Consider the following 13,805-nt stretch of genomic DNA (forward strand, 5'->3'; position numbering starts at 1 on the left):
ACCAGTCTTAGTACGGAAGACCACCACCACCACCACCACCACCACCACCACAACAACAACAACAACAACAACAACCGCACCACGTGTTCTCCTCCCGCAGTGTTTTGCGATCACCAACACGGCTCAGTGGTGACGTCGCTGGCCTCGGCGTTAGGGTACGTACACGGATTAGCCAGCTGCGTAAACACCGGGGTGTCGCTGACAGCCCAGCTGGAGCGCTAACAGGTGGTGGCGGCCCCAGAGCGGGGCCGCGCAGCGGGCGCCTGCCCCGTGGTGGGGGGCGAGGCCGGCGCGGGCCGCGTGGCCGCCCGCCAGGCGCAGCCAGTCTGCGGCCGGCTTTCACCTGCGGCCGAACTCTGGGAGCGTGGGGCGGCCGGCGTTTGCGACTCTACTCCACACCACACTCTGCACCATGACGTCGTCGCCGGACAGCGGCCTGTCGCTGGAGGAGCAGCTGGAGCGCAAGCTGTCGCTGGAGAGCCTCGACTGCCTGGACGTCCAGACGCTCATCTCCATGTGGTGAGCGACGGCTGCTCCCAGTGTCGTGTTTATGTGTGTGTGTGTGTGTGTGTCATACAGCGATCAGCTGCTTATGTAAGTGCGGCCGTGTTTACGCCTCGCTCTGAGCAGCTGAGTCGGCTGCAGCCGGGAAGTGTCACGGTGTTTCGTGGCTGTCTCGAAGAGCCAAATCTCAGTCCTTAGTACAGTCGACTACCCGCAAGAAGTAAAGTTCGAGTCCTCCTCTCACCACCGGATTCTTCCCAAGCACGGTGCTCTGTTAAAGCACTTCTGGCGAAAGCGGATGGTTTCTTTGAATAAGCCACGGCTGACGTCGTTTCCCATCCTTGTCCTACTGACTTGACGCGTCGTCTCTAATGACCTCGGCCGAGCGAGGTGACGCAGTGGTAAGGCACTGGATGACGGCGGTTCAAATCACTTTCCGGCCACATATTTAGGATTTCTGTGGTTTTCCTACATCGCTTTTGTTGAATGCCGTGGTGTTTCCTACGAAACGACGCGGCCGATTTCCTTTTCCATCCTTCCCAACTGCGAGTCTATGTTCCATCTGTAATGATATCTTCATCCTCCTTCCTTCCTTCTGCACGGATCAGTACATAGAACTGGAAGACAAATTAGTCCAAGTTGAAGATCCAGAATGATATGGACTAGCCGCGCGGTCTTGGGAGTCATGTCACGGTTCGCGCGGCTCTCCCCGTCGGAGGTTCGAGTCCTCCCTCGGGCATGGGTGTGTGTGTATTGTCCTTAGCGTAAGTTAGTTTAAGTTAGATTAAGTAGTGCGTAAGCCTAGGGACCGTTGACCTGAGCAGTTTGGCCCCATAGTTAAAAAGAAAAAGGTATGGACTGTGGATGAGCGTCAGAGGACAGACCCAAGTGGGAGATTTTCAAGTGTCGTGGGTGAAAAGAATGCGTACTCTAATGAGAAGCAGTTTTCTAGTCTGGACTTCGATCAGCATTATAGCGTTTGAGTTGTCTCTAATGTTGAGCTCAGCAAATGCTCTGCAATGACTGAGAAATGTTGCTGAGTTTTAAGGCCAGCAGTAAAGACCAAAGCTGTCCTGATTCACTAAAAGGTGTAGCTGGTAAAGAGACATCTATGACAAACCCTGTAACAGCAAGACAAAAATGCTTCGGTCTGTTTACTTTATTTGTACGGCATGTTTACTCTTAGTAAACAAAAGTCTGCCGGCCGCTGTGGCCGAGCGGTTCTGGGCGCTTCAATCCGGAACCGCGCTGCTGCTACGGTCGCAGGTTCGAATCCTGCCTCGGCCATGGATGTGTGTGATGTCCTCAGCGTAGTTAGATTTAAGTAGTTCTAAGTCTAGGGGACTGATGACCTCAGATGTTAAGTCCCATAGTGCTTAGCGCCATTTGAACCATTTCAAAAAAACGTCTGTATTCAAGAAACAAAAATATTCCTCACCAGTTTTTTGTTGTCCTTTTGCCTCCGCCTCCGTACTTTGTTGCTGTTGCTGATATGTGTATTTTATCCGATCCTCAACATAATTACCAACAAACATACGATACTCATATATGCATATATAGAGGTACGTTACTGTTCCTGAGACGATCTTTTGTCAAGTTCTCGCATCCTGGAGGACGACGGTTCAAACCCGCGTCCGACCATCCTGATTCAGGTTTCTCGTAATTTCGCTAAGGCGCTTAAGGAAAATGACGGAATCGTTCCTTCGAAAGGGCACGGCCGCTTTCCTTCCCCAACCTTCCCTAATCCGAGCTTTTGCTCCGTATCTAATGACGCCGTTGTCGACGGAACGTTAGACACTAATCTACTCCTCCTTCTGCTTTCTCAAGTTTAACCTTTAGTTATTTAATTTTCTATACAATTAGCCTATAATCCAACTCCGCGTAATCTTTGGTTTCTTCCCCAAATTTATTTTCAGACTGGCAAGTTCAAAGAGTTCAAGTGAGAGATTATCTCATATCTTACTTCACCCAGTGACAATCTCTCGTAACTTAATCAACAAATTGTGCTATAATCGTGTTTTATATCCTACGTTCAGTGGGAAGTAATTCTTCAGGTTGTGTACTGAAAATCTGGTTGCCATACCGCCTGTACAGACGCTCATGTAACATCGAAATGCAGAGCTCGTTTAGATGTTTACAACGATACAGACTGTGAAGCAGGCCTGCTCCCTTTTCATTTTACAAAACTGTTGGCACCATTTTGATTCCAGAACGAGATGCATTGCTACAAAAGGCCATAGATGTCTAATGCTCGAAACTTTGGTAAGAATAATCAAATGTTTTTGAAAGTGAAATGACGTGTCATTGCAATCCAGTGACGAATTTTACCTGTACAATTGTAATGCCTTAATTCAGCTTCTTTTGCTGAGTAGGTTTCCTTTGCCTAAGTTAATTTGCAGTACTTCCGTTTCATGTCTTACTCTGATACCTTTTTTCTGTCTGATGGCGAAAGTTCCCTCACATATTTAGCTGCTGATTGTACAGATTCACCGCTGTCTTTCGTCTCCACGGTTCAATTTTGTTATGACTGTACAGTAAAACTGACGATGTCGAGGTCAGAAGAGACAGAGGACAAACTCAAACTTGAGAAGGGTGGAGAGGGAGATCGTCTGTGCCCTTTCCAAAGGAATTATCAGAGAATTCGCCTTTAGTTGTGTAGGGGAAATCACAGGAGACCAAAATGTAGAAGGCTGTGTTTGGTATTTGAACCCCGTCCACCCTTAATGTTAATCCAGTGCCTAAACCAAGCAGCCAGTGTAACACACTCAACAGTTCTACGGTACCGCGCTCTGCACTCTGCTCGGTTGTGTGCTTATTTGGGCAGTTTGCACGTTTGTTTCTGTCTGAGCTTTATCGTCGCCGTCTTTCCTAGAGCTGCTCCCAGCGCTTCAACAGTTTCTTAAACACTTGCAGTAAAAGGCAGGCGACGTTAAGTATTTCTAAAAACAGCGTCCGTTTATCGGTGCTACGCTCCGATGCCCCTGTGTAGCGTCGACAGTGTGCAGTCGTTATGATGGGGCAAAGTGTAGAAATTCTTCGTGGCCACGCTAGTACGAGGGCAGTTCAATAAGTAATGCAACACATTTTTTTTCTGAAACAGGGGTTGTTTTATTCAGCATTGAAATACACCAGGTTATTCCCCAATCTTTTAGCTACACAACACTATTTTTCAACGTAATCTCCATTCAATGCTACGGCCTTACGCCACCTTGAAATGAGGGCCTGTATGCCTGCACGGTACCATTCCACTGGTCGATGTCGGAGCCAACGTCGTACTGCATCAATAACTTCATCATCCGCGTAGTGCCTCCCACGGATTGCGTCCTTCATTGGGCCAAACATATGGAAATCCGACGGTGCGAGATCGGGGCTGTAGGGTGCATGAGGAAGAACAGTCCACTGAAGTTTTGTGAGCTCCTCTCGGGTGCGAAGACTTGTGTGAGGTCTTGCGTTGTCATGAAGAAGGAGAAGTTCGTTAAGATTTTTGTGCCTACGAACACGCTGAAGTCGTTTCTTCAATTTCTGAAGAGTAGCACAATACACTTCAGAGTTGATCGTTTGACCATGCAGGACGACATCGAACAGAATAACCCCTTCAGCGTCCCAGAAGACTGTAACCATGACTTTACTGGCTGAGGGTATGGCTTTAAACTTTTTCTTGGTAGGGGGGTGGGTGTGGCGCCACTCCATTGATTGCCGTTTTGTTTCAGGTTCGAAGTGATGAACCCATGTTTCATCGCCTGTAACAATCTTTGACAAGAAATTGTCACCCTCAGCCACATGACGAGCAAGCAATTCCGCACAGATGGTTCCCTTTGCTCTTTATGGTGTTCGGTTAGACAACGAGGGACCCAGCGGGAACAAACCTTTGAATATCCCAACTGGTGAACAATTGTGACAGCACTACCAACAGAGATGTCAAGTTGAGCACTGAGTTGTTTGATGGTGATCCGTCGATCATCTCGAACGAGTGTGTTCGCACGCTCCGCCATTGCAGGAGTCACAGCTGTGCACGGCCGGCCCGCACGCGGGAGATCAGTCTTGCTTGACCTTGCGGCGATGATGACACACGCTTTGCCCAACGACTCACCGTGCTTTTGTCCACTGCCAGATCACCGTAGACATTCTGCAAGCGCCTATGAATATCTGAGATGCCCCGGTTTTCCGCCAAAAGAAACTCGATCACTGCCCGTTGTTTGCAACGCACATCCGTTACAGACGCCATTTTAACAGCTCCGTACAGCGCTGCCACCTGTCGGAAGTCAATGAAACTATACGAGACGAAGCGGGAATGTTTGAAAATATTCCACAAGAAATTTCCGGTTTTTTCAACCAAAATTGGCCGAGAAAAAAAATGTGTTGCATTACTTATTGAACTGCCCTCGTACTATGTTCCGTTGGCAGTCAAAGAGTTGAGAGACAGTTACGCTTCAAAAAGTTTGTTTCCTTGCGTCAGTCCTCTGTGGCCCCAGCGAAGGCTGCGCAGCTGGTGGCCAGCTTTGACCCACTGAGGACAGAGTGTTGCGTGTACGCAGTAGTGTCGAGTTTTGCGCATAACGCTGTCACGGCAGCCGAAAGTTGTTTGGAACGCAGTATGAGAGCAGGCTGAGCGCAGATGAGAGCGCTCTTCCGTGGACTGAACAACTCAATGTTATGGAGCACTTACATCAGTTGAAGAGTGCAACTGCCAAACAATCTGAGTGCCAGATCTTGCGTTTCCGAGGAGAAGTTTTACAGAAGCTCGAAAATTAGCACGAGCTTCAACCCTACGTGCTTTTGATACTTTCCACAATGAAACTTTGTCTCGAAATCTGGCAGGATATCCAAAAAGATTCTGGTGGTATGTGAAGTACAGCAGCGGAAGGACATGATAAGTACCTTTACTGCGCGATAACAATGCTGATGTTACTGATGACAGTGCTGCTAAAGTAGAGGCACTGTGTACAGTTTTCCGAAATTCCTTCACCAAAGGAGACGAAGAAATTATACAGAATTCGAACCAAGAACAACTGCCAACATGAGTAACTCAAAAGTAGATATCCTCGGTGCAGCAAAGGAGCTTAAATCACCAGATAAAGGCAAGGCCACCGTTCCTTACTGTATACCAGTCATGTTCCTCTCAGAGTATGCTGATGCAATAGCTCCAATTTTAGCAATCATATAAACCGATCGCTCGTAGAAAGACCCGTACCTAAGGAAAGTTGCACATGTCACACCAATACTCGAGACAGGAAATAGGTGTAATCTGCTAACGTCCATTTGCAGTAGGATTTTGGAACATGTACTATGTTCGAACCTTATGCGTTATCTCGAAGAAAACGATTTATTGACAAACAGCTAACACGGATTCAGAAAATATCGTTCTTGTGAAACACAACTAGCTCTGTTATCTCGTACTAATGAGTGCTACCGCTTGAGGATGTCACATTGATTCCATATTTTTAGATTTTCGGAAGGCTTTTGACACCGTACCTCAGAAGCGACTTCTAATCAAATTACGTGCCTATGCACTATAGTCTCAGTTGTGCGACTGGATTTGTGATTTCGTGTCAGAACGGTCACAGTTGGTAGTAACTGACTGAAAGTCATGGAGTAAAACAGAAGTACAGTCGGCCGCTGTCGCCGAGCTGCTCTAGGAGCGTCAAAAAACCGCGCTGCTCGAATCCTGCCTTGGGCATGGATGTGTGTGATGTCGTTAGGTTGGTTAGGTTTAAGTAGTTCTAAGTCTAGGGGACTGATGACCTCAGATGTTAGGTCCCATAGTGCTTAGAGCCATTTGAACCATTTTTAAAACAGAAGTAATGTCTGGCGTTCCCCAGGGAAGCTTTATAGATCCCCTGTTCTTCCTCATTTACATAAACGTGTTAGAAGACAATCTGATTAACTCTCTTAGATTGTTTGCAGATGATGCTATCATTACCGTCTTATAAAGTCATTAGATGCTCAAAACAAATTGAAAAACGATATTTATATGGTGCGAAAAGTGGCAATTGATTGTAAATAATGAAAAACGTCGACTCATCCACATGAGTACCAAAAGGAAACTGCTGAATTTCGGTTACACGATAAATCACAAAAATCTAAAGGCTATAAATTTAACTAAATACTTTTCAAATAGATAATATTGTGGGTAAAGCAAAGGAAAGTCTGAGATTTATTGGCCAGACACTGAGAAAACAGGTCTACTAAAGAGACTGCCTACACTACTCCTGTACGTCCTCTTCTTACGTATTGCTGTGCGATGTGGGTTTCCGATCAGATAGGATTGACGGAAGACATAGAAAAAGTTCAAAGAAGGGCAGCTCGCTTTATAGTATCGCGAAATATGGAAAAGAGGGCCACGGATATGATACATGAACTGATTCCAGTCATTAAAACAAAGATATTTTTCGTTGCGGCAGGATCTTCTCCTGAAATTTCAATCAGCAACTTTCTCCTCAGAGTGTGAAAATATTTGTTGGTGGCCACCTGCATAGGGAGGAATGATAATCATAATAAAATAAGAGGAGAGGAGGGGAGATTAGTGTTTGACGCCTCGTCGACAACGAGGTCATTAGAGACGGAGCACAATCTCTGATTGGGGAAGGATGGGGAAGGAAATCGGCCGTGCCCTTTCGAAGGAACCATCCCGGAATTTGCCTGAAGCGATTTATGGAAATCACGGAAAGCCTAAATCAGGAAGGCCGGACACGGGTTTGAACTGTCCTCCTCCAGAATGCGAGGCCAATGTGCTAACCAGTGCGCCACCTCGCTCGGTAATAAAATTAGAGAAATCAAATCAGAACATGCACAGAAAGATGTAAGTGTTCGTTTTTCCCGCGCGCTGTTCAAGAGTGGAACGATGGAGAAGTAGCTTGAAGATGGTTCGATGAACCATCTGCCAGGCACCTAACTGTTAATAGCAGAGTAATCTTGTAGATGTAGATGTGGATGCAGATGTAGAACCAAAGAAGACTGTAAGTCTTTTTCCACATAACTTACTTGTAGCCAACAAATCGAGAAGATATGCTGATACCACAGGATTACGCTGCTCGCCTTATCACTGAAAAAAAGACAATTTAGAACATAAATATTTAATTAAGAACGTTGTAAGTGCCATATCACGGATTTGACTGGTTCTAAGTGCCAACTACAAAGTTTTTGTTTCAGGTGCCATAAATACTAAGGCACTGTTTTCTGTTTGTTTTAACTAATAGAACTGTATCCAACTCTTTCTTATATTTTTCAAATTTTCGTATGAGAATAACGAAATTAAATTCCAGAAAAAATTTCTCAGTATTCAATTGTGGTTCTTAAGCAGCCCCATTCTTGGGAACTGATGTTGCAAAACCTACTGTAAGACTCCCCGAGCAGTTGAGGAAGAAATGGCAACATCGTCGAAGGTCTTTGTTTTGAAGCTGATAAATATGGTCGTTCTTTCAGATGAGATACGGTATGACATGCACCAAGACTGATCTCTTCCTTCTTTTCAATACAAGCTGTTTTTTTCCATTCTTGTGTTGCATAGTGCGAATTTTTAATAGTTATTTGAAACTCATGAGTAGGAGGCACTTTGATCCTAAATGCATTTGGAGGTCTTACACGTCTGCGCAGACAGCTATGTTTCAGCAGCATTTTAAAAATCAAAAGTGTCGTATGCATTGGAATTACATGGAATGGGTTCCTGGCTTTAGCTGACTCATCTACCTTGTGTAAATCTTGCGGAACAATGGCCTTATTTACGTTCCTTCTGCAAATTATTGTACTGTTTTTGAAACCCAAATGACCACTTCCCGTGCGTCAACTAAATGGAGAAGTTGATGCATGACATTTAGAACTCCAGAGGGAAGCACTGCTTTGCGGAACTTGTAATGACTGAAACACATCTGGAGACATGCAACAGAGCGCCAAGAACTCAGTATCATTGAAAACGCGTTTTTCTAAAAAATGGCACTTTGACATTTCCACTTCTCAGTAACTGTTCTTGGCAGTGACCATACAAGCTTTCGTATTTACAAGACACTCTTCCGCATTTTTCTTTAGGTTTGAGACAACCATCGCACTATACTCTTATTTAAATTTATTACGTGTTTTACACGGTTTTTACCGTAATGAATTTATCAGAAATTACGATTGCGGTATTTAGTTACATATTAATTAAAGTTGTTTACAAGTTTTGGTTTTGCAGCAGAGTTGTCATTTCCTCTTTACACGTAATTTCGCCGGCCAGAGTGGCCGAGCGGCTTTAGGCGCTACGGTCTGGAGCCGCGTGACCGCTTCGGTCGCAGGTTCGAATCCTGCCTCGGGCATGGATGTGTGTGACGTCCTTTGGTTAGTTAGGTTTACGTAGTTCTAAGTTCTAGGGGACTGATGACCTCAGAAGTTAAGTCCCATAGTGCTCAGAGCCATTTGAATCATTTTTACACGTAATTTCGATAACTGCCCTAGTTGTCTCCTTCTGGTGTCCAGTGCAGATTTTGCTGCTTTCTACTTGCACTCCAAACAAATGACTAGAGAAATTGTCGAGATACAACCGGTGAGCCAACACAGAAACTTGCAAACCGCCAGTTACCCCGACAAAGCATGAAGGATGATGTTAATGAAATGATTATTTGGGAACGTAGGCGTTCTCGGTGAAATGCATTTACGGAATCTTCCCGGGACATCAGCCAAATTGTGGCGTCGTGTTGTCGCAGCATTTATAAAGGAATGAACTGGCCACGAGCCCCAAACTGCGCCTGAAGATGACGAGTAAGAAACTCGTGGAAGCGATGCGACAACCCGAGAAGATTTCATGATTTAGTGTAAGTCATTAACATAAAATAAACCTTAGATTATGAGTCTGGAGCTCTATATAATCGACAGTAAGGCCTCAGTAAATAAAGTAAAGAATAAAGCGGTGGTGAAACCATACATTCTAAACCCCTTTAACTTCTCCTCCAGTACGAATATTTTATACGATTTACTGTTCCTCTGTAGGAGACGGTGTCCTCGCTACCAACGGAACTAAGATTTTTTTTCATGAACGAACCATTTTGTCTGGCTGACGGCAGATCTGGTTGGGTATTGTAGAACATTCTCTGGTACAGAAGCCCTGGTTCTTAAGATTTCCCCGCAAGTGTCCGTTCTCTAACGAAATAGGGTGTCCGCGTGTCGCTAACCACTACCTGAACAATCGTGTGAACGAAAGGGCGCGTTGACCATTGCAAGGGCCACAAACCGCCCTTTCTGTCGCGACCTTGGAGAGACGAGAGCTTCAACAGCCGGTGGCCGTGTATTTTGGAGCTTAGCCTGCGCACGTCCAGGTCAACAGGGACAGCATTCTCGTGACAGCAAGCAAGTTGCAAAACAGCAGCTGCAGAGCAGCTGGGAGAGCGTCTTTATCGTCTCTCTGAGCGTTTGTGCGAAAGTTTATTCGACCGCCACTCGCTTCGTTACTTGGGCATTCCGGTCTCCATCGATGTCTGAAGCCGACGCTGGGAGAACTACGGCCATTGTACTGAACTTACGGAAGGAAGTTCTTCGATCTGAAGTCGCACTCTGAACAATATTATCAAGTGACGGAAAAATTCCTTTATTTGAGCGTAATTATTACACAAAATTCTCCACGTGTAAGTCAAAACTCAACAGTTGTGAAACGTATAGACTTTTGTCTTATATTTACAGTCAAATAAAGGAAAAATTACGCCAAGCAATATCGGCAGAAAAATTTGACTCTTAAGGATGTGCCGATTATGTGTACTGGTACTAAAATCAGTGATTTTATATACCTTTAGTGAAATTGCATTACGCTTAGAAACTACACGTGCCCAAAATATTGGACCCGAATGCGTGTTAGAATGTTTCGCATTTAGGAGGTGAGGATCCAAAACTAACGCGAGTTGATGTTAATATCGTACACTGTGGGGAAAAAACCAACACCCTCAAGGACATGATCATGTTACTGAGAAGTGACGTGAGAGGTTGTTCATCACTGTAAGAGTATATAATAAGAAATTCAAACGAAATGAAGCAGACGTGTCACAGTAAAGGAAGCGAATACAGTCGCATCAGGGTACAGTTTACACCGGTATCGCCGGCCAGAGTGGCCGATCGGTTCTAGGCGCTTCAGTCTGGAACCGCGCGACCGCTACGGTTCAAAATGGCTGTGAGCACTATGGGACTTAGCTTCTGATGTCATCAGTCCCCTAGAACTTAGAACTACTTAAACCTAACTAACCTAAGGACACCACACACATCCATGCCCGAGGCAGAATTCGAAACTGCGACCGGAGCGGTCTCGCGGTTCCAGACTGTAGCGCCTAGAACCGCACGGCCACTCCGGCCGGCCGCGACCGCTACGGTCGCAGGTTCGAATCCTGCCTCGGGCATGGATGTGTGTGATGTCCTTAGGTTAGTTAGGTTTAAGTAGTTCCAAGTTCTGACTGATGACCTCAGCTGTTAAGTCCCATAGTGCTCAGAGCCATTTGAACCAACACCGGTATGGCGGAAACGCAGTCGTATATTCTCGCATGCAAACGATCATAAAGCTGCCGAAAGGTGATGAACTCTTCTCGGGTGATCAACCGAGTGGTGGGGTCGTCTTGTCGGAACGTTTAGATGAGTTTCGTACCTATCATCCTCAAGCGAGATGACAATGATGGGTACTAAACTCATCGAAACGTTGCGACAAGACGACGCCACCACACGGCTGATCACCCGAGAAGAGTTCATCACTGGAATACGCCGAGAAAGCCTGCAATCTGCCGGAAGGTATCCTGCAATAGATTGTTCCAAGATCTTCAACTTTTTGTTGCAATTCGACAGTTATTCTTACAGTCTCTGGAGAACGACTAAATTTCCGCTTCACCATGCCCCATGCGTGTTCAATTGGCCACGGATCTAATTATCTTGTTGGCCGGGGCACAAGTTTTAAGTCATGAAAGCTCTCTGCCTTGCAGCAGCCGTATGTGGACGTGCGTTATTCAGCTGGAAACGCAAATCACTCTCGTGTCGAAAAAAAAAAGACTGTAGCACGGAGGTGATAACCTGTGCAATGCAGCGGGCACTGGTTACTTTAGCCTGCAGAAAGACCAAATGTGACGGCGAGCTGCAATTGACGGCTTCCCTCCCGCCGCTGGGCTGGGAGCTGTATGTCGTGGCCGAAAGCATTCCGGAATAGGTCGCTCCTAGGTCTACGCTGTACGCGTGCACGTCCATCACTCGCATACTGACAGAACCCACTCTCATCACTGAAGACAGTAGAACGACTTTCCACTTTCCAGCCGTCCCGACACTAGAGTAACCGTGCTTGGCAGTGTTTTCAGTGGCAGTCTGTCCAAAGGCACACGTGGTGTTTGTCCTGCTGCAAGCAGGCGGCACCCACTGATCCTTGGTGACACAGCAGGCGCGAAATGTGCCCAGATTTTATCCCTGGATGATATTCGGTAGGCCACCGCTGCTCAGTGTGTGTGAGTCGCTCCTGCAGCCCCGGATCTACGATATTTCCGGACCGCGGCAAATACTTGATTGAGATACCTCGCCACCCCCTCCCCCCCTCCTCCCTCATTCTCGAGCGTTTGAGTTAGGCCGTCATAAATTTAAAAAAATAGATATTTCAAAAATATGGTAATTTTGTAGCTTACATCTTTCTCAAGAGTTAGTTACACAGGGTGATCCATTGATCGTGACCGGGCCAAATATCTCACGAAAAAGCGTCAAACGAAAAAACTACTAAGAACGAATCTCGTCTAGCTTGAAGGGGGAAACCAGATGGCGCTATGGTTGGCCCGCTAGATTGCGCTGCCATAGGTCAAACGGGTATCAACTGCGTTTTTTGAAATAGGAACCCCCATTTTTATTACATATTCGTGTAGTACATAAAGAAATATGAATGTCTTAGTTGGACCACTTTTTTCGCTTTGTTATACATGGCGCTGTAATAGTCACAAACGTATAAGTACGTGGTATCACGTAACATTCCGCCAGTGCGGTTGGTATTTGCTTAGTGATACATTACCCGTATTAAAGTGGACCGTGCACCATTTGCGGAAAAGGTCGATATCGTGTTGATGTACGGCTATTGTGATCAAAATGCCCAACGGGCGTGTGCTATGTTTGCTGCTAGGTATCCTGGACGTCATCATCCAAGTGTCCAGACCGTTAGCCGGATAGTTACGTTACTTAAGGAAACATGAAGCGTTCAGCCACATGTGAAACGTCAACCGCGACCTGCAACAAATGATGATGCCCAAGTAGGTGTTTTAGCAGCTGTCGCGGCTAATCCACTCATCAGTAGGAGACAAATTGCGCGAGAATCGGGAATCTCAAAAACGTCGGTGTTGAGAATGCTACATCAACATCGATTGCACCCATACCATATTTCCATGCACCATGAATTGCATGGTGACGACTTTGAACGTCGTGTGCAGTTCTGTTACTGGGCACTAGAGAAATTACGGGACGATGACAGATTTTTTGCACGCGTTCTATATGCGACGAAGAGTCATTCACCAAAAGCGGTAACGTAAACCGGCATAATATGCACTATTGGGCAACGGAAAATCCACGATGGCAGCGACAAGTGGAAATCAGTGACCTTGGCGGGTTAATGTATGGTGCGGCATTATGGGAGGAAGGATAATTGGCCCCCATTTTATCGATGGCAATCTAAATGGTGCAATGTATGCTGATTTCCTACGTAATGTTCTACCGATGTTACTATAAGATGTTTCACTGCAAGACAGAATGGCGATGTACATCCAATATGATGAATGTCCGGCACATAGCTCGCGTGCTGTTCAAGCGGTATTGAATAGCATATTTCATGACAGGTGGATTGGTCGTCGAAGCACCATACCACGGTCCGCACGTTCACCGGATCTGACGTCCCCGGATATCTTTCTCTGGAGAAGTTGAAGGATATTTGCTATCGTGATCCACCGACAACGCCTGACAACATGCGTCAGCAGATTGTCAATGCATGTGCGAACATTACTGAAGGCGAATTACTCGTTGTTGAGAGGAATGTCGTTACACGTATTGCCAAATGCATTGAGGTTGACGGACATCATTTTGAGCATTTATTGCATTAATGTGGTATTTACAGGTAATCACGCTGTAACAGCATGCGTTCTCAGAAATAAGTTCACAAAGGTACATGTATCACATTGGAACAACCGAAATAAAATGTTCAAACGTACCCACGTTCTGTATTTTAATTTGAAAAACCTACCTGTTACCAACTGTTGGTCTAAAATTGTGAGCCGTATGTTTGTGACTAGTGCAGCGCCATCTATCATAAAGCGAAAAAAGTGGTCCAACTAAGACATTCATATTTCTTT

At 45.8% G+C, this 13,805-nt stretch overlaps 1 protein-coding gene across 1 annotated transcript in view; it reads left to right on the plus strand.

The window, feature by feature from the left end:
- The first annotated feature begins 337 nt into the window (after positions 1–337).
- LOC126163093 (NAD kinase-like) overlaps positions 338–13,805 on the plus strand; it is a 551,175-nt gene continuing 537,707 nt past the window's right edge. Inside the window, exon 1 of the mRNA XM_049920006.1 lies at positions 338–519. Coding sequence (XP_049775963.1) covers positions 413–519 — 107 coding nt within the window. The 5' untranslated portion in view covers positions 338–412. The remainder of the gene's footprint in view (positions 520–13,805) is intronic.

The sequence above is a fragment of the Schistocerca cancellata genome, chromosome 2, assembly GCF_023864275.1.
Source record: "Schistocerca cancellata isolate TAMUIC-IGC-003103 chromosome 2, iqSchCanc2.1, whole genome shotgun sequence".
Lineage (NCBI taxonomy): Eukaryota > Metazoa > Arthropoda > Insecta > Orthoptera > Acrididae > Schistocerca > Schistocerca cancellata.